The 20,187-nt window shown below is 52.0% G+C and overlaps 7 protein-coding genes across 7 annotated transcripts; 4 read left to right on the top strand and 3 right to left on the bottom strand.

Moving 5' to 3' along the window:
• Nucleotides 1-159: 159 nt before the first annotated feature.
• K489DRAFT_377872 (pyrimidine precursor biosynthesis enzyme THI11) lies at nucleotides 160-2,015 on the bottom strand. Its single transcript, XM_033604265.1, has 5 exons — nucleotides 1,582-2,015; nucleotides 1,427-1,529; nucleotides 1,296-1,364; nucleotides 1,037-1,243; nucleotides 160-986 (listed from the first exon to the last, which is right to left on the bottom strand). The coding sequence occupies exons 1-5, from the start codon at nucleotides 1,614-1,616 to the stop codon at nucleotides 357-359; spliced, it is 1,044 nt and encodes a 347-aa protein (XP_033462357.1). The 5' UTR covers nucleotides 1,617-2,015; the 3' UTR covers nucleotides 160-356.
• A 326-nt stretch (nucleotides 2,016-2,341) lies between these two features.
• Nucleotides 2,342-7,523, bottom strand: K489DRAFT_377871 (AROM pentafunctional protein, ARO1). The gene has a single exon (XM_033604264.1). It carries the CDS (start codon nucleotides 7,472-7,474, stop codon nucleotides 2,648-2,650), a length of 4,827 nt encoding a protein of 1,608 aa, XP_033462356.1. The 5' UTR covers nucleotides 7,475-7,523; the 3' UTR covers nucleotides 2,342-2,647.
• Nucleotides 7,524-7,879: 356 nt separating this feature from the next.
• Nucleotides 7,880-8,984, bottom strand: K489DRAFT_377870 (ribosomal protein S2). The gene is made up of 2 exons (XM_033604263.1): nucleotides 8,901-8,984; nucleotides 7,880-8,843 (listed from the first exon to the last, which is right to left on the bottom strand). The coding sequence occupies exons 1-2, from the start codon at nucleotides 8,963-8,965 to the stop codon at nucleotides 8,120-8,122; spliced, it is 789 nt and encodes a 262-aa protein (XP_033462355.1). The 5' UTR covers nucleotides 8,966-8,984; the 3' UTR covers nucleotides 7,880-8,119.
• Nucleotides 8,985-9,479: 495 nt separating this feature from the next.
• Nucleotides 9,480-10,340, top strand: K489DRAFT_292066 (uncharacterized protein; the record flags this gene model as incomplete). The annotated part of the gene is made up of 1 exon (XM_033600209.1): nucleotides 9,480-10,340. A coding segment is annotated over one exon (861 nt), but the record flags the coding sequence as incomplete, so codon positions are not given.
• Nucleotides 10,341-10,964: 624 nt separating this feature from the next.
• K489DRAFT_377868 (lipase 2) lies at nucleotides 10,965-13,866 on the top strand. Its single transcript, XM_033604262.1, has 8 exons — nucleotides 10,965-11,646; nucleotides 11,705-11,753; nucleotides 11,810-11,979; nucleotides 12,030-12,071; nucleotides 12,163-12,553; nucleotides 12,621-12,925; nucleotides 12,976-13,040; nucleotides 13,103-13,866. Exons 1-8 carry the CDS (start codon nucleotides 11,263-11,265, stop codon nucleotides 13,428-13,430), a joined length of 1,734 nt encoding a protein of 577 aa, XP_033462353.1. The 5' UTR covers nucleotides 10,965-11,262; the 3' UTR covers nucleotides 13,431-13,866.
• On the top strand, nucleotides 13,467-14,466 carry K489DRAFT_377866 (uncharacterized protein). Its single transcript, XM_033604261.1, has one exon. The coding sequence runs from the start codon at nucleotides 13,868-13,870 to the stop codon at nucleotides 14,114-14,116; it is 249 nt and encodes an 82-aa protein (XP_033462352.1). The 5' UTR covers nucleotides 13,467-13,867; the 3' UTR covers nucleotides 14,117-14,466.
• An 862-nt stretch (nucleotides 14,467-15,328) lies between these two features.
• Nucleotides 15,329-20,177, top strand: K489DRAFT_314092 (phospholipase D; the record flags this gene model as incomplete). The annotated part of the gene is made up of 2 exons (XM_033600992.1): nucleotides 15,329-20,040; nucleotides 20,102-20,177. 2 exons carry the CDS (start codon nucleotides 15,329-15,331, stop codon nucleotides 20,175-20,177), a joined length of 4,788 nt encoding a protein of 1,595 aa, XP_033462351.1.
• Nucleotides 20,178-20,187: the final 10 nt, after the last annotated feature.

Genomic DNA, 20,187 nt, shown 5'->3' with positions numbered 1-20,187 from the left:
TTGTATTGCGTCGTTGGTGATTCACGAAAAGTGAAGAACACCTCGACTTCAACACCAACAGTGGAACACCAACCAGCGGTGGGACGCGCTGTGGGTGCCCAGGACCACAGTGCATAACGGCAGTCAAAGATAAAACTTACACGATAAAAGCAAATGATGACTCAGTCTTTTCAACCTTCAACAGGATGTAGGAGAAAAAGGAAATGATTGTAAACTGGTTCTGTGTCATATCTCATTCCCTTGGAAACCAACACAAAGATGTAGTAAATGAATGGCGCGCCTTACGTCCTCAGGCTTCGTCAGTAGACAGACTTGCACAATATTGCCCTTTCCGGGTTGGTGTCTCTTAGACTTGTTTATGCACTGGCGGTGACTGCAGCGCGCTTCACGTCCAGACGACGGAAACCTCCCTCCTCGGCGACAACCTGTTGCAATGCTACCATGCGCTTCTGGTCACCAGTCGGGTCGGCCTGGTCACCTTCACCTTCCCACTCCAAGAACTCGTTGGTGTAGTTCGGCACGAAACCCTCGGGCAAGCAGCCCAGACGCTTGCCGTAGCGGGTGACCTTCTCCCAGTCACGCGCGACGTTCTTGAGGTCTTTGGAGAAGTAGGCGAATGATCGCTCAAAGATCTTGCGGTTCAGCTCGGTGTCCATGGCGGGCTTGAAGTCGACGTACTCCGCCCAGGCCTGTTCGGGAGAGGCCAGGACGAAGTCCGTCGCTTTCTTAACCGCGCGCATGAATGAGCGGACCTTCTCTGGGTTTTGGGAGATGAAGGTCTCGTTGCCGATGTAGAGGATGGAGCAGAAGCAGCAGCAGCCCAGCTCTGCGAGCTCGTCAATGCGAAGCATCTGGACGTCATTCTTTGGGCGTCCCTGGGACGCAAGCCATTCTGCAAGCTCCACCATCTGGACGTTCTCGAGACCAATGCCGGCATCAATCTCGCCCTTGATGATGGCCTTGGACACATTCATACCGCAGCGGATCTGTCATGATCTTAGTGAAAGTTCTGGGCTACCGTACCACGCTGACTTACTGCAGTGTAATCCGTGGGCGCCATTCCGTAGTGAGAAGTAAGCTCGTCGATTTGGATCTTGCCAAACTCTCCGACATAGCCGATCTTCTTGCCCTTCAAGGTGCGGAAATCGGTGGTGATACCGCTGTCCTTGAGGTAAACGACACCAGTGAAAGGCTCGTCGAGCAGCGAACCAATCGACAGGATCGGGAAGTCACGAGCTTTGGCCTACTCCTTGTCAGATTCACCCATCGAAGAGGCCAAACTAGACGATTCTTACAGCAAGCGTGTGAATCATGGCTTTGTAGCCAAGATCTACCTTCTGTGTTCCGATGATCTCGGTCACGTCCTGTCATTCATAAATATCAGTCGACTAGAAAGCACCATATGATACCAAACCTCGGCGCCTACACTTGGGTCGTTGGGCTCCAAGATGGCAACTTTGATACCCTCATCTTGGAAGTATCCCCTGGCTTGAGCGAGGTATAGAGGGGCGTGGTATGGCGTCGCGTGCCTCGTATGAAGTCAGCATTATTCCTATTCGATGTCGGCTCTACAGGCCCCACCAGTTCGTCAAGAAGGTGATCTTGTCGGTCGACATGGTGGGTGCGGAACTGCCAACGTCAATTGCTCATATTCATAACATGGTAGGGGGTGAGAAGGCATGTCCCTGCGCAGGAATTACGCTCTGATCAGGTTCAAACGGTGTTTCTCAGCCCAGTAGCCGCCATTGCTTCAGTTCGGATCGAAGGAAGCAGGCCAGATACATGGACACCCGTCATGCAGTACTCTAATGCTTTCCATTGGTACCTTGATCGCCAGAACGAGATTCCCTCCTTGCAGACATGTTCCTTGCTCGGTCGTCCCTACCCGTAATTGAATTGTGGAATAGGGTAGTGAGTCGAAATTTGTATTCGGATGTCTTCTGGTAATACGTTATCGAAGAAAAGTCAATACTTTTTGACTCTAATTGCCTTTCTATAATGAGAATATATATGTGTATATGAAGACCTTTGGCGGGGTACGAAAAGAGCTCAATGGAAACATTCTGGCGGGAGAGTTCTCCACTTATCGTCGTGCTAAACATTTACGTCTATCGAATCTTATCATTGGGAGGTCATTGTCTGCATTTTTGCCTCTTTGGGGTGAGGTGTACCTAGATGGCCATTGAATATTTAAGTAGGTAGCTTTGAGGAAACTGGCTTGGCTGCCCACCAGACACCTGCCAGAGCTACCCAACAGCTTCGATGCAGGGTCCGCGCCTAAGCTTGCCCGTGATGACCCCGTAATGAATGGACGAACTGCAAAGAGAATACGCAGGTGTGACTCAAATATGCACAGTGTTAATTGCAGTAAGGAGCGGGTTTTCGGACCAAGTAATTCCTGGCCGAACGACCCGTGACTCCGAAGCTGGACTGGACAAGTCCGACATGACCTTGTAACGTAACGACTGAATCATTTGGACATGATCTATCTGTGTACATAGCCAAACTTTTACAATAGGGTCGCACGTCACAGCCGATGAAAGCCTTCGAACCTTCAGCTGAAAGCACTCGATTTCAATGATCGAAAGTAGATGTTCGGAGTTCGGAGTCCGGCACTAGAACTTCTTTCCTCATATTCTCTCCTGGGTTATACCTTACTTCCCATGACCGCTTGTCTGCTGAATTCGTACAGAGGTGTTATCCCAGTCCAGAGCTTGAATTGATAGACTCCTTGTCCAACTAGAGCCTCAAGCCCAGGAACGATAGCCCATCCAGCGCTGGCAGCAAGCGTCACCAAAGGCGTCACTGCAGGTTTGTAGGCCATTTCCAGCAGGATTCTCTTTCTGGGCGCTGTCACTGCATCGCTCTGTTGACTGGTGCTACCATGAAACACTGCCCCAAGGACTTTCTCCATGATAGGATCAATTGGTGCGTCGCCAGGGATCGTTCCAATGGACACCGAAGGAAGCTGATATGGTACGAGTCCTTTCACATCCGCCTCACTGGAAAGGATCCGAATGTCGTAATTAGATGGGAAACTCGCGCCGAGCGAGGTCAGCTTAGAAGGGTTCCTGCCGACTAGAAATAGTGGCGAGTATCCCATCGACTTCAGCGCAAAGAGAGCCGCGCGAGCAGTTCCACCACCGCCAACAACGAGAGCGGACTCTGGAGTGCCAGATAAAGTTGTTTGAGCGCCAGCATTGCGTAGAGAGAGTACCATCCCTTGCCAGTCAGTGTTGTATCCGATGAGGACGGTCTTTCCGCCGAGCCCTCTGGAAGGGACAATTGTGTTCACCGCCCCGATGGTCTTCGCTGCATCATCAACGGAGTCGATAAGATCCATGAAGTCCAACTTTAGCGGGATGGTGACGCTGGCGCCTCCGAAGTTTGGTGACCTAATGAAATCAACTTCTTGACTCGCATTGTCAGACTCACGTAAAATATATGAGTGCGGTAGGCCGGTGGCTTGGAAGAGCGCATTGTGTAGGGCCGGGCTGCGGCTTGACTGAATCGGCTTGCCAAACAAACAGAAGGTCTTAGGAGATATCTCGCCAACCAAGCTGAGGACTTTTCTGATGTCGGCCGCCGAGATTTGTCCAGGGGCTGCAGTAAATGGCAGCGATGGATGAGAGACGGGCGTCATGAAGCCATTCGTGACGCGGCTCATTTTTCCGAATTCGCCCATGTTCATCGCAATGACCGGAACATCGGAGCGCTCTTCTGCCGCCCACCTCTTAAAATTCTTGAGATCATCATTGTCAATGGTCGAGCGAGCAACACCGATCAGTTTGACGATGTCGCCATACTCGCGTGCTGCATCGTAGTGCGGTACCCATTCTGCCCCGCTGTCTTGCCAGGACAGCTCTCCCTTGGGGTCGTGATGGGACGCAATAATGGCTGAAGCTCTGCGACGATCAAGGATGAATTTCTTCAGCTCGGTGTCCGAAGTAAGCTCAACGTCGATGAATTCGAACCCCATTTTGAGTGCGACAGCGTACAACTGCTTCGCACCATCTTTATCTTGGTCTGGAAAGCGGCCGCCCTGTGAAACAGTGCGAAGTGTGAAGATAAGTGGTAATGAAGTTGAAGCGCGAAGCAAAGTGATTTGTTGAGTTAAGTGTTCTGGGGTGGGCAAGCCAATCGCCGATGACCCATCCACAAGAAGATCAGCACGGAGCTCGATGGCATCTACGCCAACAGTGATTTCTTTGAGCAAAGGCAAGATCTTTTCGATGGTTGGTGATGTCAAGGAAAGAAAGAAAGAATGTTGTTTTGCTCGGATACCCTCCAGTACCTCGCTCCGACCAAAAGCTGTGTCGAGGAATCGAGCGAAGGTATCCAGAGGATTGGTCCATGCAGAAGGCACAGTATTCAGATCGATAGTCTGGGAATGGAAATGCAAATTGCTGCACTCTTCAAACCAGGGTCGTCGGCGGAGGTAGACACCCATCATGTCTTCCACATACGCTGGTCGTGTCTTGTCAATCTGTAAGAATTCCATGACGCTCTCGATGTCGCGGCTTATATGTAGCACTGTTCCGTCTTTGTGCCAGTCTTTCAGAAGCTGGCGCGCTTCAGGTGTTTCCACGATGCCGCCTCCAGTAGCAAATATATGCCCTGTTGGCTTCTCTTTCATCAAGCGTTTGAGGAGGTTCACTTCACGTCTCCTGAATCCCTCCCAATCATTGTCCTTCAGCATTTCCGGGATTTTCATGCCCTCTGATGCTTCTAACTCATCGTCCATGTCGATGAATGGCCACCCCAGGGTACCCGAAGCCCATCGTCCTGCTGTGGTCTTACCAGCTCCGCGCATGCCGATAATGAAGATTGATTTATTTGAAATTGCATTTCTTGCAGTGTGTCGGCCGCCTGCGACAGTGTTGCCTGAGGCTGGAACATTGTCCACCTCGATACCCTCGAGATCAACACCAAAAGTCTGGTGCATCTGGTCCCACCAGCCAGGCCAAGTCTTGCCAGTGCATTCGCGTTCCAAGATCAATGTCTGCTTTGGCGCAACCACACCTAGTACACCAAAGCTCATGGCCACACGGTGATCGTCGTAACAATCGATACCTATGCTCGCAGCACCAAGTTGCACGCCGCGGCCGTCAATCTCGATTCCATCCTCCAATTCTCGGCATACCACACCGAACTTGGCAAGCTCATCATGCATAGCTTTAATGCGATTACATTCTTTTTGTCTCTGGTTAGCAATACCAGTGATACGAGTGGTGGCACCTTTTTCATTGGGTTTCGCAACAGCAGCAAGCACCGACGCTGTAAGAAAGGCGTCCGTCATGGGCTCCATGTCGATTTGTGGGAGCGGCTTAAGCTCTCCCACTGGTGGTCCCGTCACTGTTGTGCTGGTCTTGGTTTGTGTGATAGTACAACCCATCGGCTCAAGGACATCGACTGCGAAGCGAGCATCACCCTGAAGTGAAGCCGAGCCAATGTTCGGGATAGTGCAGGTGGTTCCGGTGATGGCTGCAATCGCAAGAGGATAGGTGGCACTGCTTGCATCACTCTCCACCTCGTACACCGAAGGGTTGGCGTAGTTCTGCTTTGGTACATGATAGACGTTCGGCTCAGACCCGTCCCTGGTAACAGTGACTCCAAAGTCAGCCATCATGGCAAGTGTCATATCAATGTACGGCTGGCTGATGACCTTGCCGCCAACGAGTCGGAGAGTCACCGGATTTTTCGCATAAGGGGCGCACATAAGGATGGAGGAGACGTATTGGGAGGACACCTTGGCGGTGAGCTCGATGACACCACCCTCAAATCCACCAGCAGCTGCGATACGCAGAGGAAGGCTCTGGCTTCCCGGCTTTCCGACGTACTCGATGTCTACGCCATTGGACCGCAAAGCATCAACAAGTGGGCCTTGAGGTCGCTCTTGCATCCGAGCATTGCCTGTGAGGACGGTATGCGATGCGGCCGGACTTGCTTGAGCAAGAGATACAGCCGTGGTGAGAAATCGTGAGGCGGTACCCGCGTTGCCGATGTAGACTTCAGTAGTGGAAGCTTTCAGGGCTCCACCGTTTCCTTTGACTACCAACACACGACCCTCATCTTCCCATGAGTAGGATGCACCACCAAGCTGACCAAGGGCAGAAAGCATGAACTGCGTGTCATCTGAGTGAAGCAAGTTGCTGATCTTGCAAGTACCTTGGCCCAACGCAGCTAGAAGGAGGACTCGATTCGAAATGCTTTTGCTCCCGGGTGGTTTGCATGTGGCTCTCAACGATGGCGCTACTCCTGGCTTGACCTGAATCGCGGGACAGAGAACAATGCGGATGTATTTATCCACAATCGCGGTCGCCTTGGGCTCGTAACATCTGCCAATTGCGGCCAACATCACAATTTTCTTCGTCGAACCGGCATTTTTTTTGTCTACCGCCATTCTGCGAAGCAGTTCGTCCACTGGGCACTGAGTGGATGTTAGAGAGGTGATCAGCTTGTCGTCTACGGATACGGGAAGCCCATAGCTAGCGATGCACTTCGTCAGACGAGCGACAGCACCTGGTGGGAGCATTCCGAGGTGACGTGCTAACTCTGCTTCTTTAACCATGCCGACAGCAACGCATTCGCCGTGGAGAACTTCCGGTGTCCATAGTGCCTCATATGCGTGGCCAATAGAATGTCCAAAGTTTAATAGATTCCTTAGCCCACCTTCTCTTTCATCTGCGCTGACCACTTCCGCCTTGACACGAGCACTTCCGAGCACAATTCTCTTGAAGATATCCTCGATGCCCTTGAATCGACCCGCTCCAGGGGGCTTAGACAAAGCTTCCATAATCGCCTCAGCATTGGCTTCTAATCTCTCGAATTCACTCTCATCCCAGATAGCAGCGGTTTTGACCACCTCAGCCATGCCATTGCACACTTGGCGCTTGTTGAGGGTCTCAAGGAAGGCGAGGTCGATGTAGATACGCTCGGGCTGCCAGAAGCTGCCAATGAGATTTTTGCCCAATGGGGTGTCAATGGCTGTCTTTCCGCCAATGCTGCTGTCGACCATTGCGAGTAGGCTCGTCGGGATCTGGCAAAATCGTACTCCGCGCATGTAGGTAGCGGCCACGAATCCTATGAGGTCTCCAATGACACCACCTCCCAGCGCTAGTATGACTGTGTCGCGGGTACATCCTCGCAACAAGAGCCAATCTTCGATATCGTTTTTCGTCTTTCGACTTTTCGAACGTTCACCCGGTCGGATGCGGTCATAAATCAGCAAGCGTGCTTGTTGTGCAGATTTTCCGAGTCTCTCCCGCTCGGCTTCGAATTGTTGTTTGAAGAATGGAACGTAATCAAATTTTGCGAGATTGCTGTCACAAATAAGAACATATGTTGAGCTGACAATGTTGGCTAGCAGATCGCGCACAACATAATTGCGCCAAAGGCCATAGTCGACGATTATGCTCTCCTTGCCTAGGATTGGCACTTTGATGGCTCCGTGCGAACCGTTTGTTGACTGCATTTTAACCGCACCTGGACGTGGTTGCGATATCGAGGTGACTCGACCAGTTTCCTACATGCTCTTAAGATGGGGAAACAGTCACAAATTTCCCGGCTATATACAGTAGCTGTTCTCAATGGCTGGACCTAAATGACGGGGGTGAAGCGGGGCAAAATGACCGACTACGAAACTCCGGAAAGTCTACCCTGACGGAAATGGCGGTGGTCCGAAGAGAGACGCGGGAACTTTGGTTCGCATGCACTGTGCATATTCTTCGGGAGCGCCGTTTGCTTGTTCGCGCCGACGTCGATAGCAGAATGACAGCACGAGAGCGACAACCTACAGATATGCATCACAATTGGCGATCCGCGGGTCTGCAGAACTTTACTCAATAAACACGGGCGGCACATGAATCGGAACATGACCTGAGTCTGGGTATCGCGGTGACGCGTGAATTTTGGGGATACGAATGTTTTGGTGAGAACTATGAACCCGGGCGAGATTTTTCATCAACCCACCGAAGCCACCAGTGCAGGGCTTTCCCCTACAGCGATGAAGCTACAGGTATCTTTCCCTCGTAAGCGCCGGTATGCTCCAAGGCTCAAAGTAAAGAAGATGAAGGTGAATTCTGCCAATGTCATGCGCGTGAGATCGAGTGTAAGCTCACTAAGCAGTACCCTCGGCCCAGCCCTGGTTGCCAGTCTCAGCTGGCGCACTGCTGGCAGCCCAGTCCGCACCAGTCTCAGCCTCCCATGACTGTCCAGGCTGGCCGCTTGCATTTCCGCTGGCAGCAGCAAAGGCACTGGTGGGGGCATTGCCGACCTCCCATTCGCTGTTGAAACCACCATCGACAGGACCAGCACCGGCCTCATCGGCGCCGGGAACCTTGGCCTCCTCTTGACCGGCAGCGTCCTTGTTCTCTTCGGCCTCAGGGTCGCGGTAGAAGTACAAGTCAGTCATAACATCCCACTCGGCCTCGCGGCTTGCGAGGGTTCCGCGAAGACGAAGGACCTCACGAGCCAACATCCACCAGATGAGACCAATGGCGTGGCGACCCTTGTTGTTGGTAGGGATGGCAACGTCGACGAACTCCGTAGGGCTGTCAGTGTCGCAGAGAGCGATGACGGGGATGTTGACATAAGAAGCTTCCTTGATGGCCTGGGCGTCGGTGCGGGGGTCGGTGACGATGATCAAGCGGGGCTCCTTGAAAGAGCGAGTGATGTAGTTGGTGAAGTTACCGGGAGTGAAACGACCAGCAATAGGCGAGGCACCAGTGTGGGCGGCAAACTTCAACACGGCACGCTGACCGTAAGGACGAGCGGAAATAACAGCAATGTCGGCCGGGTTGTCAATTGCGACAATGATACGAGCGGCCAGAAGAATCTTCTCCCTATTTTCTTTATTAATTTTACAAATTGCGAGCAAATTGACCATCACGCGATCTTACCAGGTCTTGCCAATGTTGATGATGTTGATACCATCAGGCCTGGTCTTCCACAGGTATGGCTCCATGTGAACTTGGATGTTCTTGGCTCCGATGTGGCACTGCGCGGCGAGCAGCATCTCGATATCTTGCGCCGTAGCGTCGAAGATGGAGGGCAAGTTCTTGGAAGCCATGATTGCGTTCTTTTGCAATTGTGTTGTCGCAAAAGATTGAAAGCTCGCGAAGATTTTGATTAATTGTTATCACGAATTCCACAACTATTCGCGGAATTCGCTGCGTGGGTGTGCATGACTCGTGCGAATGCCAAGATCAAGCCCGCCAACACAGAAGTCCCCAAGCAAGCCCAAAGGGGATGTGAAGTCCGCAACAGTCTTGGACAATCGACGCCTATGAAACGTTCCGTTGTTTCCCATTCACCAGGATCTAGTGCCATCAATATTGGTCGCGAACTCAGAGACCATGTCGCCACGTTTGGCCAGATTGTCGCAGCTTTGGAGGAATATAGGTCACCACGAAACCTCGGCGTCGGTCACGCACATCTGGGCTTGTGCACCGACGGCATCATGCGCACAATTCCGTCTGGCTTCTTCGGCTTCAGAGCGCCATCAATATCGTGATCCTTATGCAGTGGCCCAAGCGAAAGCTCGCAAGGCTGCAAACCAATCTCGGCAGGAAATCCTGAGGAAAGAACGCTCCGAAGCTGCGGGACATCCAGTCCGTGGCATTGCGACTCCATTAGTAAAGTCCTTCGACTTCGGAACTCCGTTGGACGCTTCAGAAGCACTGGGCGCCGAGCAAGAAGACCAACCGAACGACCTTGGGCCTACCAACGAGTATCGTAATGACAGTGATGAACATCTCAAATTCTTGATCACAAAGTCGGATCTTTCGGAAGGACTTCGACGTAGCGAAATCCTTGCTGGAGAAGGAAATACCAGCGCAAGCGCAAAGCTGCTGAATAGTCAAGAACTGGAGGAACAGGAGAATTTGCGAAAGGAGGCCAAGGCGACGGCGGCAGAAGCGTTGCGACGGATTGCCAGCATCTCTATGGGTACGAGCAAGGATCGGTTAAGGGCGAATACACAACGGTGCATAGACATATTCGGCAGACACAATACCGATCAACAACTACCGACTCGTCCTCAGGCACCTGGACAAACACTAGCTGACGGCTCACTTCCAAAAATGGAGCGTGCTGGTCCAGACACTGGCAGCAGCGAAGTCCAAATCGCCATCCTTACTGCCAAGATTCGCTCTCTTGCGTTCTATTTGGACAATCGAGCGAGAAACAAAGACAAGATGAACAAGCGTAACCTTCGACTTCTTGTTCATCGAAGGGCCAAACTCATGAAATACATGCGTCGGAAGGAGCGAGGTGGTCCCAGGTGGCAGAACCTGATCAATTCGCTTGGTCTCACCGAAGCCACATGGAAGGGCGAAATCGTCATGTGAGAGCATCGTCTCTGCTTGTAATATATCTGCAACATCATGGTTGGCGCTCGAGGCCGTGCGACGCTTTCCGGGAAACTTATATTTTGTACTTCTATGTACAGTACACATCTCTCAACAGCATCACTCACGTCTACATTGGTTGAAACTCGTGTTTGTTCTCCTCCTCGGCATTACTGTGGCATTTCACACGCTTATGGATGGTATGTGGGGTCTTCCGATTATATGAGACTGCTTAGATATAAACATGGACAAGTCTAATCATCCGATGATCCGTGAGCAGCTTGGCGAGCGAGATCACGATACTCTACTCAAGAGCTTCCCGGGGTCTGCTTCAATATTTATCCAAGAGAACGTGAGTTTCTTACCCCCGGATGATCGGCGTCACCCGTCACACCCGCCCGCGTAATGCAGCGTGACGATTTTACATACCTAGGTAGGGCATAGCTCGTACCCGATCATCTTGCGCTGAAAAGATTCGAGGAAGCCCATGCGCAGAGAAGCCGCTGTGCGTGACATTCTAATACGGCATATCGGGGTCTTCGGACCATGTGTTTCTCCTCCAGTGCTGCTCGTTCTCGACCTTCCAAGGTTGTCTTCACCACACATGCGTGAACTCACAGTATTTGCGAGGTAAAGCCGGGACTGCCGGTCTTCCGCGCCTTGCTACGGCACTTTAGTGCGTGACGTGCGTGAGCATGCACCTTGATGTGCGACGTGCAGCTCAAAGCTCCATCCATCCGGCGGCCAAAAATCGAAATTGTGACGTCGCGAAATTCGCTCCACAAGGCACGTTTTTCCAGAGCACTCACAGATGCTTGATGTATATATCTCACAGTAGCCCGTCAATGTAGGATGCGCTAGCATAAGCAATTCGCAGATCACCTGCGTCTTTGACTCCCACAGATTGGTCAACATGCTGAACCCAATTGCCGCCTGTCTTGTCTTGTTGCTCTCTGCTACTTCGGTTACAGCACACAATTATGGGAACGTGAGCTCCAGCATTGTACCGACGGTGACAGTTAAGAATGGGTCATACTATGGACGCTACGATCCCTCTTACGGGACTGAGAATTTCTTGGGAATGCCATTTGCTCAGCCACCAGTGGGCAACTTTCGCTTCCGAGTGCCACAGTCGTTGAACACATCCTGGAGTGGGGTGCGCAATGCCACAGAATTTGGATATGAATGCATCGGCTATGGAGGTGATACCGTAGCTGCGGGCAACAGAGTCTCGGAAGATTGCTTGACGATTAATGTAATCAAGACTCATGGCAGCGGCAATGACTTACCGGTTGTGGTAAGTTATCAGCAACTATCGCCCCAGCGTCCTTGGCTTCGCTCACAGGATTCGACAGGTCTGGATTCATGGTGGTGGACTCGTGATGGGAGGTGCAGCTGATCCACGTAAGATCTACAGCCGGATTTGCTTCGTTCGAAAGCTCATGGCTGACGCATCACAGGCTACAATCAATCGTTCATGGTTCAACAGGCTGCACTCGCAGGGACGCCTATCCTAGCGGTCTCGATCAATTACCGACTCAGCGCATGGGGCTTCATCTATGGCAAGGAGTTTCAGGAGAGTGGCAACACCAACCTGGGCTTTCGCGACCAGCGTTTGGCACTTCACTGGGTGGGCTACACCCTTTCCGAGATTTATCGCTTCGGCTAACAAAAAGACAGATACAAGAGAACATTGCGGCGTTTGGTGGGGACCCAAACAAGGTAAGTAGCGAGCTTCGCTCATCGGTGATCCGCGTAAAACAAGGGGCAAGCGCATATCGCGAGGGACTTTATGTATGCTGACCTTGGGCAGGTGACCATTATGGGCGAGAGCGCTGGGGGTTGGTCCGTTGGTGTCCAGCTTCTAGCATACAACGGCCGAGACGACAAACTCTTCGCTAGAGCGATCTCAGAATCAGGTAGCATCGGATTTGTGGCGCCTTATGGAACGTTTGAATCTTGGGCACCAATCATTGCGAACATCTCGGCCGGTGTGGGATGCCAAAATTCGACACATCTCCTAGATTGTCTTCGCGCGGTGCCGGTTCAACAACTGAACGCCGTGATCAACAGCACGGCTACCGTAGGCGCGGTGTATTTTGCTAACATTGATGGCGATTTGGTGACCAAAGCGGCGGCAACCCAATTGCAAGAAGGCAACTTTGTCCGCGTTCCTTTTCTTCTGGGGACGAACACCGACGAAGGTATGTAAATTTAGGATCAGCCAATCAAGCCTCGAGAAAGCTGGGTGTCTGACTTCGCGCTCACCAGGGACTTCATTTGGACCTAAAGGTGTCAATACCTCGGAACAGTTTCTTGCCTATGCGAGGAGTGGAACCAGAGCACTTCTGCTGGACAATACAACCGCCAATGACATCGCCATCCTGTACCCAGATATACCTGCCATCGGAATTCCAGCTACGATCAAAGGTCGTGCCAGCTCGAGCTTAGGATTGCAATTCAAGCGCACTGCCGCGGTTGCTGGCGATCTTATCATGCAAGCACCCCGGCGCCTGATGTCGGAGGCTTGGGCGCGCTTCAACACTACCGCATATACCTATCGATTCAATGTTGTGGTGAGCAATGTTAACAGCAGTCAGACATGACTTGAGCTAACGGTCGAAAGGTCAATGGTGTCCCGTATACCTCTGGGAGTCCACATTTCCAGGAGGTTGCTTTTGTCTTCTACAAGTACGTCGTCTTCAAGTATGCTCTTGTCTGTAGCACACTCTTACTGACCATGATCATCATAGTACAATGGGACTCGGCTATCCCGCGACCGGCGTCCCAAACCCGTTGGGAGGTCCACATGCCGAAACCTATCGAAGAATCTCGCGACTGATGCTTCGAATGTGGATTTCTTTTGTTGTCTTTGCGGATCCGAATTACGGGCTCGACAATGTTGTGGAGCCGTGGCCCCAGTACACACTCGATGCTCCACAGAATTACGTGTTTGAGCAGAATATGACCTCTCACGCGGAGGACGACGTTTGGCGAGCGGCAGCCATTTACTACGTCAATCGGCTCGCGGTTGCTCGCAGGGGCAGGAACTGCACCGGCATCGCTGCTTGTGGGTCTTGAGTGCCCGGACTCTTGCTCACGAGCTCTTTGGTATCGTCATGCTTCCAATGTAATCAGGCAGATGATCAATCGTTTTTTTCCGCAGCGCCTTCCCCTTTTGAGGCAACACATGTCGATACTGTTGTGAGTCCATGCTTGCCTATCGTCATTTCTGGTTTGATCCTTCCCTCACCCGACCAACAGCGGCATTCCTTAGACAGCTGGGGACTCTCGCCTGCGGGAGGAGCGGATGTTCCAGATGCGTGCCTTCTCCATTGCCTTTTGACAGTCTTCACCAAAATGTAACAAACCTTGCGATTCAAAGTTACCTAGCTGTAAAGATCTCATTTCCGCAGAGCTTCGGGGCGTGAGATCTCCAGCGATACCACTCGTTGTCTCCTGGACTTCCACGTGACAAATTCGATATCATCACAGGCGAGGATCAGCTTTCAGAGATTATGGACAACGCGGTCGTGGTTCTCTGCATAATCGTCGGTGCTGGTCTTAGCGTTCTTCTGGCATATTCTGCGACACACATGTTCTTTCGTCAAGGTCCCGAAATCGATGATATCGCCCTCAAAAAGCGGCGGGCTCAAATCCAATATATGCGCGAAGTTCGCATGCGGAATCACAAATTTATCGCCGCAACATGTGGTGATACCCCGATCACGGTACGTGCATTTCTGTCGGGCCCCGTGGATGCGTGAACTTTATAATGACCAGAGGTCGCAGTTGCATCCACCATCAGACGATCGATCCAGTTTGTCGTACTGATATAGCCCGCAAGTCTGGATCACACTAGGCGGAGAAAGATAGTAGGTAAATATTGCATCGCTCGAATGCTACGTGTTAACCTGAAAGGCATGTGCTGATCGCATGAGGGAAAAGGGCATCTCTGCGGGATATCATCCGTTGTCATATACGGTGAGCTCCTGATGTGTGGTTGACTGGCTTCACTCAATTCGCTTCGCGGTCCTGTCCGGAACAAGGAGGGCGGAGAGCGCAATGTCGGAAGCTTGCGTGCTTCCCCTGTTGGAAATTGAAACTGAATAAACGCGGGTGGTCCGAAGCAATGAAGCTGGAGGTGACGGAATAAGTGCAAGGTCAAATCTAGCATATAAGGTTCTTGTAGATGCGCCAGCTGAAGGTGCATTCTGACCCAACGAATTGAGCGCATGTAGGAGATTGCGCAGCCCTAAGGGACAATGCCGCATCGGCAATGATGTAACTGCATGCGCGCCTGCCGGCCCGTTCAATATATTGGCAGCCCTGGAGTAATGGCTTCGGAGCTAACAGCTCATAAAGCCTGCTTGCGGGAGGCAGTGATATACGATAGGAACTTGTCCGACGTGCATCCAATCGGCAGAGCTCAGTCAAGACGGTTCCCACACGAATCCCGACTGCATGACTGAGATGTTACGATGTTCGTGATCATATACTTCATCTGAGCCGCAGGACCACTCAGGGGCGAGCCTGCCTCTGCATCAATTCCTCCCGCCGAGACCATTTTCCTCACGCGAACGGGGCAAACGCATATCATGGCTACGACACCGGCATTGGGACGCGAGGATTTGCCTGGTTCCACTGTGGTCGGAACAGAGAGCCCGAGCACAAATCTGAGCAAAAATGTTCACTTCCAAGGACGCGAGCAGCCGCTGTCAGGTCAAGAGTCGACGAACTCGCCAACTACTAGATCACGGAGTCAGAATGTCAATGAAGGCACACTAGAAGGCACTGAGACCCCGCCAGCTAAAGAGAAGCAGGGCTATCTTTTGAACAAACTTAAGGCTCTCGCATCCTCTTCTTCACCCACCAGCCATGTTCGGTCGACGAGCACAGCCACTACCACAGCGCCTGAAACGGCGAACTCAATCACATCTCCAGCTGAGGGACAACCACCGATTGAGCCTAGCGAGAACATGTTCTCAGCAGAGCTGGACGAAGACGCCGACGAGGATGATTCTGAAGATGACGAGCCCGTGCGCGAGATACAACAGCGAAAGAAACGCAAGAGCAGGAGGCCGAGACATGACAAAGAAGGGAATGATTCGGTGCAATCAACGCCAAGAGCGTCACGGTTTGCTTCCTTCATACGCGACCACCCAAGATCAGGCTCAAACAATCGACCAGCACCAGCGCGACGAGCTACATTCGATGATCTGCCTACCTCAGGTAGAGCCGGAGGGGTGTCGGAAGATGAGGGCCGCGACAGAATCCGCAACGCCCTGCGCAAAGGACTGGAAGGAGCAAGGGGTTTGAGCTATGTAGCGCGAAAGACCGCCGACGGAGAGAACACTGACGGTAAACGACCGGGCAACCTCCGACGTATCACGGGCCTCGGAGGTCTAGATCAGACAAATTCTCCTCATCGTCCTAGACCTGATCGCAACAACAACTCTAGCGTCCAGAAATGGCGACAAGTAAAGGCGGGACTGCGCATGCTTGGTCAGCGTAAAAAGGATGAGCGAATGCAGGTCGATCACCAGAAATCAGCACAATTGATGGCAGAATTGCTAGCTGGGGCTCCCGCAGCATTGATCTTCGCCAGCATGTTCCAGCGGGACGAGCATCACCACCGCAAGGTACCAGTTCTTCTGGAGCAACTCAATATCAGTATACCTGACGTCCAGAGTCGGACCGACAAGAAAGGAGATCGTGACTACATCTATGTGATTGATCTTGAATACGGAAATGGCCCATCTCGGATGAAATGGACAGTACATCGCTCCGTAAACGACTTCGTCAACTTACATCTGAAATACAAGGCGCAGGGAGCAACGGACAAAGTCCGTCACCTCCGCGGTGATGACAAAAGCAAGGCTAAGATCCCTCGCTTTCCGAAGAGTGTCATACCCTTCGCTCGGGGTGTACGAGGTCTTTTTGAAAAGGTCGAGGACGAAGAGGACGAGCAAGACGCCGACGGTGCAGCAACCGATGGCGAAACAACGCCAGGCCCTGCCACAACTTCGAACAACAACTCAATAAGAAACGGCCCCGAGAGGCCAAAAGGGCACAAGCGGCGCAAGTCATCGTTTGCACCTGTCTCGCGTATGAATACTGGTGATCTCACAGGTGCGGATGCGGAAGATTTGACAGCCCGGCAAAAACAACAGTATGCCGAGCGATCACGTCAAAAGCTAGAGACATACCTCCAACAAATGATCCGATGGCTCATTTTCCGAGCAGACAGTACTCGTCTATGCAAATTCCTCGAGATCTCCGCAATGGCAATTCGCCTTTCAGCAGAGGGCGGCTACCAGGGGAAGCAGGGACTGCTTCAGATTGCCTCCCGGAGACATCGCGAGCTTCGAAGGAAGACATTCGAATCTCTCGGTGTGAAGGCTTTCAAGGAGCGTCACAAACGTCGGTGGTTCCTTGTGCGCCACAGCTATATCGTCTGCGTTGACGGGCCAGAGTCCCTTCATCCCTACGACGTCTTCCTTGTCGACTCAGACTTTGCAGTCGAGAAGCGTAATCACCGCATGATCGATCAAGAGGCAGACGGCAAATTAGCAAAGGACTCTGCCGATACAGGGGCTCAGCCAAAGAAGGCCCATTTGATCAGACTGTACAACTCAGAGCGTTCATTGAAACTCTATGCTCGGAACGAAAAGCAATACAATCAATTTGTGGACTCGTTGAAATTCATGATGTCGAACACAATCTGGGCTCAAAAACAACGCTTCGGAAGTTATGCCCCAGTCCGCAACAATGTATGGGCACGCTGGCTCGTCGATGGCCGCGATTTCATGTGGCAGGTCTCACGAGCCATAGACAATGCCAAAGACTTTATCTACATCCATGATTGGTGGCTGAGTCCTGAACTATACATGCGAAGGCCAGCTGCGATCAGTCAGAAGTGGCGTCTTGATCGTTTGCTTCAGCGCAAGGCCCAACAGGGCGTCAAAATCTTTGTTATCATTTACCGAAACATTGAGTCTGCCATCCCAATCGACTCTGAATATACCAAATGGAGCTTGCTTGACTTGCACGAGAACATTTGCATCCAGCGGTCGCCCAATCAATTTCGGCAGAACCAATTCTTCTGGGCCCATCACGAAAAGCTTGTGGTCGTTGACAATATGATGGCTTTCGTCGGCGGTATCGATCTTTGCTTCGGCAGATGGGACGATCCTTGTCACTCCCTCACCGATGACAAGCTCACCGGCTTTGAGGCTGATCACGATAACCCTCGCGATGCTGAACATTGCCAAGTCTGGCCTGGAAAAGACTACTCGAATCCTCGAGTCCAGGACTTTTATGCACTCGACCGGCCGTACGAGGAAATGTACGATCGGACCAAAGTGCCGCGAATGCCGTGGCATGATATCTCTATGCAAATGGTCGGGCAGTCTGCGCGCGATGTCGGTCGTCATTTTGTACAGCGCTGGAACTATGTTCTTCGATCTCGCGTTCCTTCCAGACCAACGCCGGTACTGATGCCGCCCCCCGAATTTGAGCAAGAAGAACTCGATCGCCTGGGCATGACTGGAACATGTCAAGTTCAAGTCTTGCGTTCATGTTCACCATGGTCTATCGGCACACCAAACAAAGTGGAGCACAGTATCATGAATGCATATTGCGCCCTCATCGAAGGCTCAGATCATTTCGTCTACATCGAGAATCAATTCTACGTCTCAAGTTGTACCGTCGAAGGCACAACGATCCACAACAAGATCGGAGATGCCATTGTTAATCGCGCAATACAAGCGCATAGAAATCGGGAGGCATGGCAAGCCTGTCTGATCATTCCACTCATGCCAGGCTTCCAGAACAGTGTCGACTCTCAAGACGGCACGAGTGTGCGTTTGATCATGCAGTGCCAATATCGAAGTATCTGCCGCGGTGACACGTCGATCTTTGGACGTCTTCGTGCACAAGGCATTGAACCTGAAGACTACGTTCGCTTCTACTCTTTACGCCAATGGGGCAAGATTGGTCCACGAAAGTCACTTACAACCGAGCAACTGTATATTCATGCCAAGTGTATGATTGTGGACGACAGACATGCCATAATTGGATCCGCAAACATCAACGAACGCTCTATGCTTGGCTCCAGAGATTCAGAGGTTGCTACCATTGTGACTGACACTAGAATGATCCCCAGCTTCATGGGCGGTCGACCATACGATGTAGGCGAATTCCCTCACACTTTGCGCAAGCGTTTGATGCGCGAACATCTAGGTATTGATGTCGATGCAATCTACCGACGCGAGCAAGGTGCTGCTGAGCGTGAGGAGCAGGATGCGGAGATGTCGCGAATATACGAAACCGATAGATTTGAACCCTCCAAGGAGTATTTCGAGACACCGCCGACAACTCCTCCTGCACATGAATCACATTCGAGCTTTGCTGGTCCTTCCACATTGAAGCCGCAGAGTGGTGCTAATGCGAACGATGCGGTTTGGTCGGAAGAGGATCAGCTCGAAGAGATCTCTCATGAAAACAGACTGGATTATCAGCGCGACCTCGATGTTGCTGGCTACGGGATTGATAACATGAAACTGGTCGTCGATCACGGCGAGGACGCGTACAGAGACTCCTACATTGATCAGCGCGGCCGTGAGGTACTCTTGAGACAAGACGCACCAGAAGTTGACCGCATAAAGATGCTGGAAAAGAAAGAAGCTGCACAAGTCGACATGGCTGCGCGGAAAAGTGAGCTCCCAGCTCAGCCTCCATGGCCCTTGGGTCGTTTGGACACATATCACCTTGGCCTGCCCAATCGCTCTCAGCTCCCAGAGCTTCCGCCCCTCGATGATACCGACATTGGAGGTCCAACTTTGACCCGCGGCATGTCACAAGCCTCGAAGAAAGTTATGAATCCTCTGATCACATCTCTCAGGCGACCAGATGTCCACGAGGATTGTATGACCGACCCAATTGTGGATGGCTTTTACCAAGACGTATGGCACAAGGTTGCAGAAAATAACACGAAGCTCTTCCGACAAGTCTTTCGCTGTCAGCCCGATTCTGAAGTTCTGGACTGGAGGACTTACCACAAGTTTAATGAATACAATGAACGTTTCATGCAGGCGCAGGGCTTGGGAGTATCACAGCAGGGAGTAAACAAGGATGCTCCTGCACAGTCAGGCCCACCCGGCTTCGCAGAAGCGGTCGCTAAAAGCGCGGCTATTAATGCGCAAAAGGCATTGGACAAGTCTTCGAAGTTGCGTCCCGAGAGCAAGAACTCAGAGGGAGCCCCGACGACCGGCGAGGAACTGAACGAAAAGGACGGGCTCAACCCCGGCATGCCTGGATCGCCAGAGACACGTGCTTCAAGTGTTCGCACTGCTCTTCCTTCGCCATATCAGGGTCCAGTGGACGATAGAGACAGAGAGAAGCAGGAAGAACAACTCGATGAGAAATCGGCACTTAGAGGAGATGGCACGATAGGCCGCGGACGCACCGTCCAATACACTGACACAAATTTGAGTAGCCATGAAGCTCAGGCATCTGCGCAGACCGCCAACAGCTCCACACTACATCCGAGCGCTTCCCAAAAGCGCCGTCGCCGAGCCAACACCAAAGGCAGCATGAAAGGCGTGCCTGAAGAAGTACTCGGTAGAGACGAGGCCGAAGAATTGCTCAAGCTTACACAAGGGTCCCTGGTCCTGTGGCCTTATGATTGGTGAGTTTCATGCCTACGGCTGGACAAAGTAGAGATACGTATGCTGACAAACTGCTTCTAGGCTGGAGAAGGAAGAAAGGGGAGGGAACTGGCTGTACAACATCGACCAATTGGCCCCTCTCGAAATCTACGATTAATAGGCTCGCG

Source organism: Dissoconium aciculare, assembly GCF_010015565.1.
Source record: "Dissoconium aciculare CBS 342.82 unplaced genomic scaffold K489scaffold_3, whole genome shotgun sequence".
NCBI lineage: Eukaryota > Fungi > Ascomycota > Dothideomycetes > Mycosphaerellales > Dissoconiaceae > Dissoconium > Dissoconium aciculare.
This window is presented reverse-complemented; position numbering and strand designations above follow the sequence as displayed.

What these genes read in the sequence shown, in the direction of transcription:
- K489DRAFT_377868 (XM_033604262.1), top strand. Translation starts at nt 11,263, where the DNA reads ATGCTGAACCCAATTGCCGCCTGTCTTGTCTTGTTGCTCTCTGCTACT. An exon ending in AGCGTTTGGCACTTCACTGG is followed by an intron (nt 11,980 to 12,029) that starts GTGGGCTACACC and finishes ACAAAAAGACAG; the next exon opens with ATACAAGAGAACATTGCGGC. An exon ending in CCTATCGATTCAATGTTGTG is followed by an intron (nt 12,926 to 12,975) that starts GTGAGCAATGTT and finishes AACGGTCGAAAG; the next exon opens with GTCAATGGTGTCCCGTATAC.
- K489DRAFT_377866 (XM_033604261.1), top strand. Translation starts at nt 13,868, where the DNA reads ATGGACAACGCGGTCGTGGTTCTCTGCATAATCGTCGGTGCTGGTCTT.
- K489DRAFT_377870 (XM_033604263.1), bottom strand. Translation starts at nt 8,965, where the DNA reads ATGGAGCCATACCTGTGGAAGACCAGGCCTGATGGTATCAACATCATC. An exon ending in ATCAACATTGGCAAGACCTG is followed by an intron (nt 8,844 to 8,900) that starts GTAAGATCGCGT and finishes TAAAGAAAATAG; the next exon opens with GGAGAAGATTCTTCTGGCCG.
- K489DRAFT_377871 (XM_033604264.1), bottom strand. Translation starts at nt 7,474, where the DNA reads ATGCAGTCAACAAACGGTTCGCACGGAGCCATCAAAGTGCCAATCCTA.
- K489DRAFT_377872 (XM_033604265.1), bottom strand. Translation starts at nt 1,616, where the DNA reads ATGTCGACCGACAAGATCACCTTCTTGACGAACTG. An exon ending in TGGAGCCCAACGACCCAAGT is followed by an intron (nt 1,365 to 1,426) that starts GTAGGCGCCGAG and finishes TATGAATGACAG; the next exon opens with GACGTGACCGAGATCATCGG. An exon ending in CCATGATTCACACGCTTGCT is followed by an intron (nt 1,244 to 1,295) that starts GTAAGAATCGTC and finishes GACAAGGAGTAG; the next exon opens with GCCAAAGCTCGTGACTTCCC.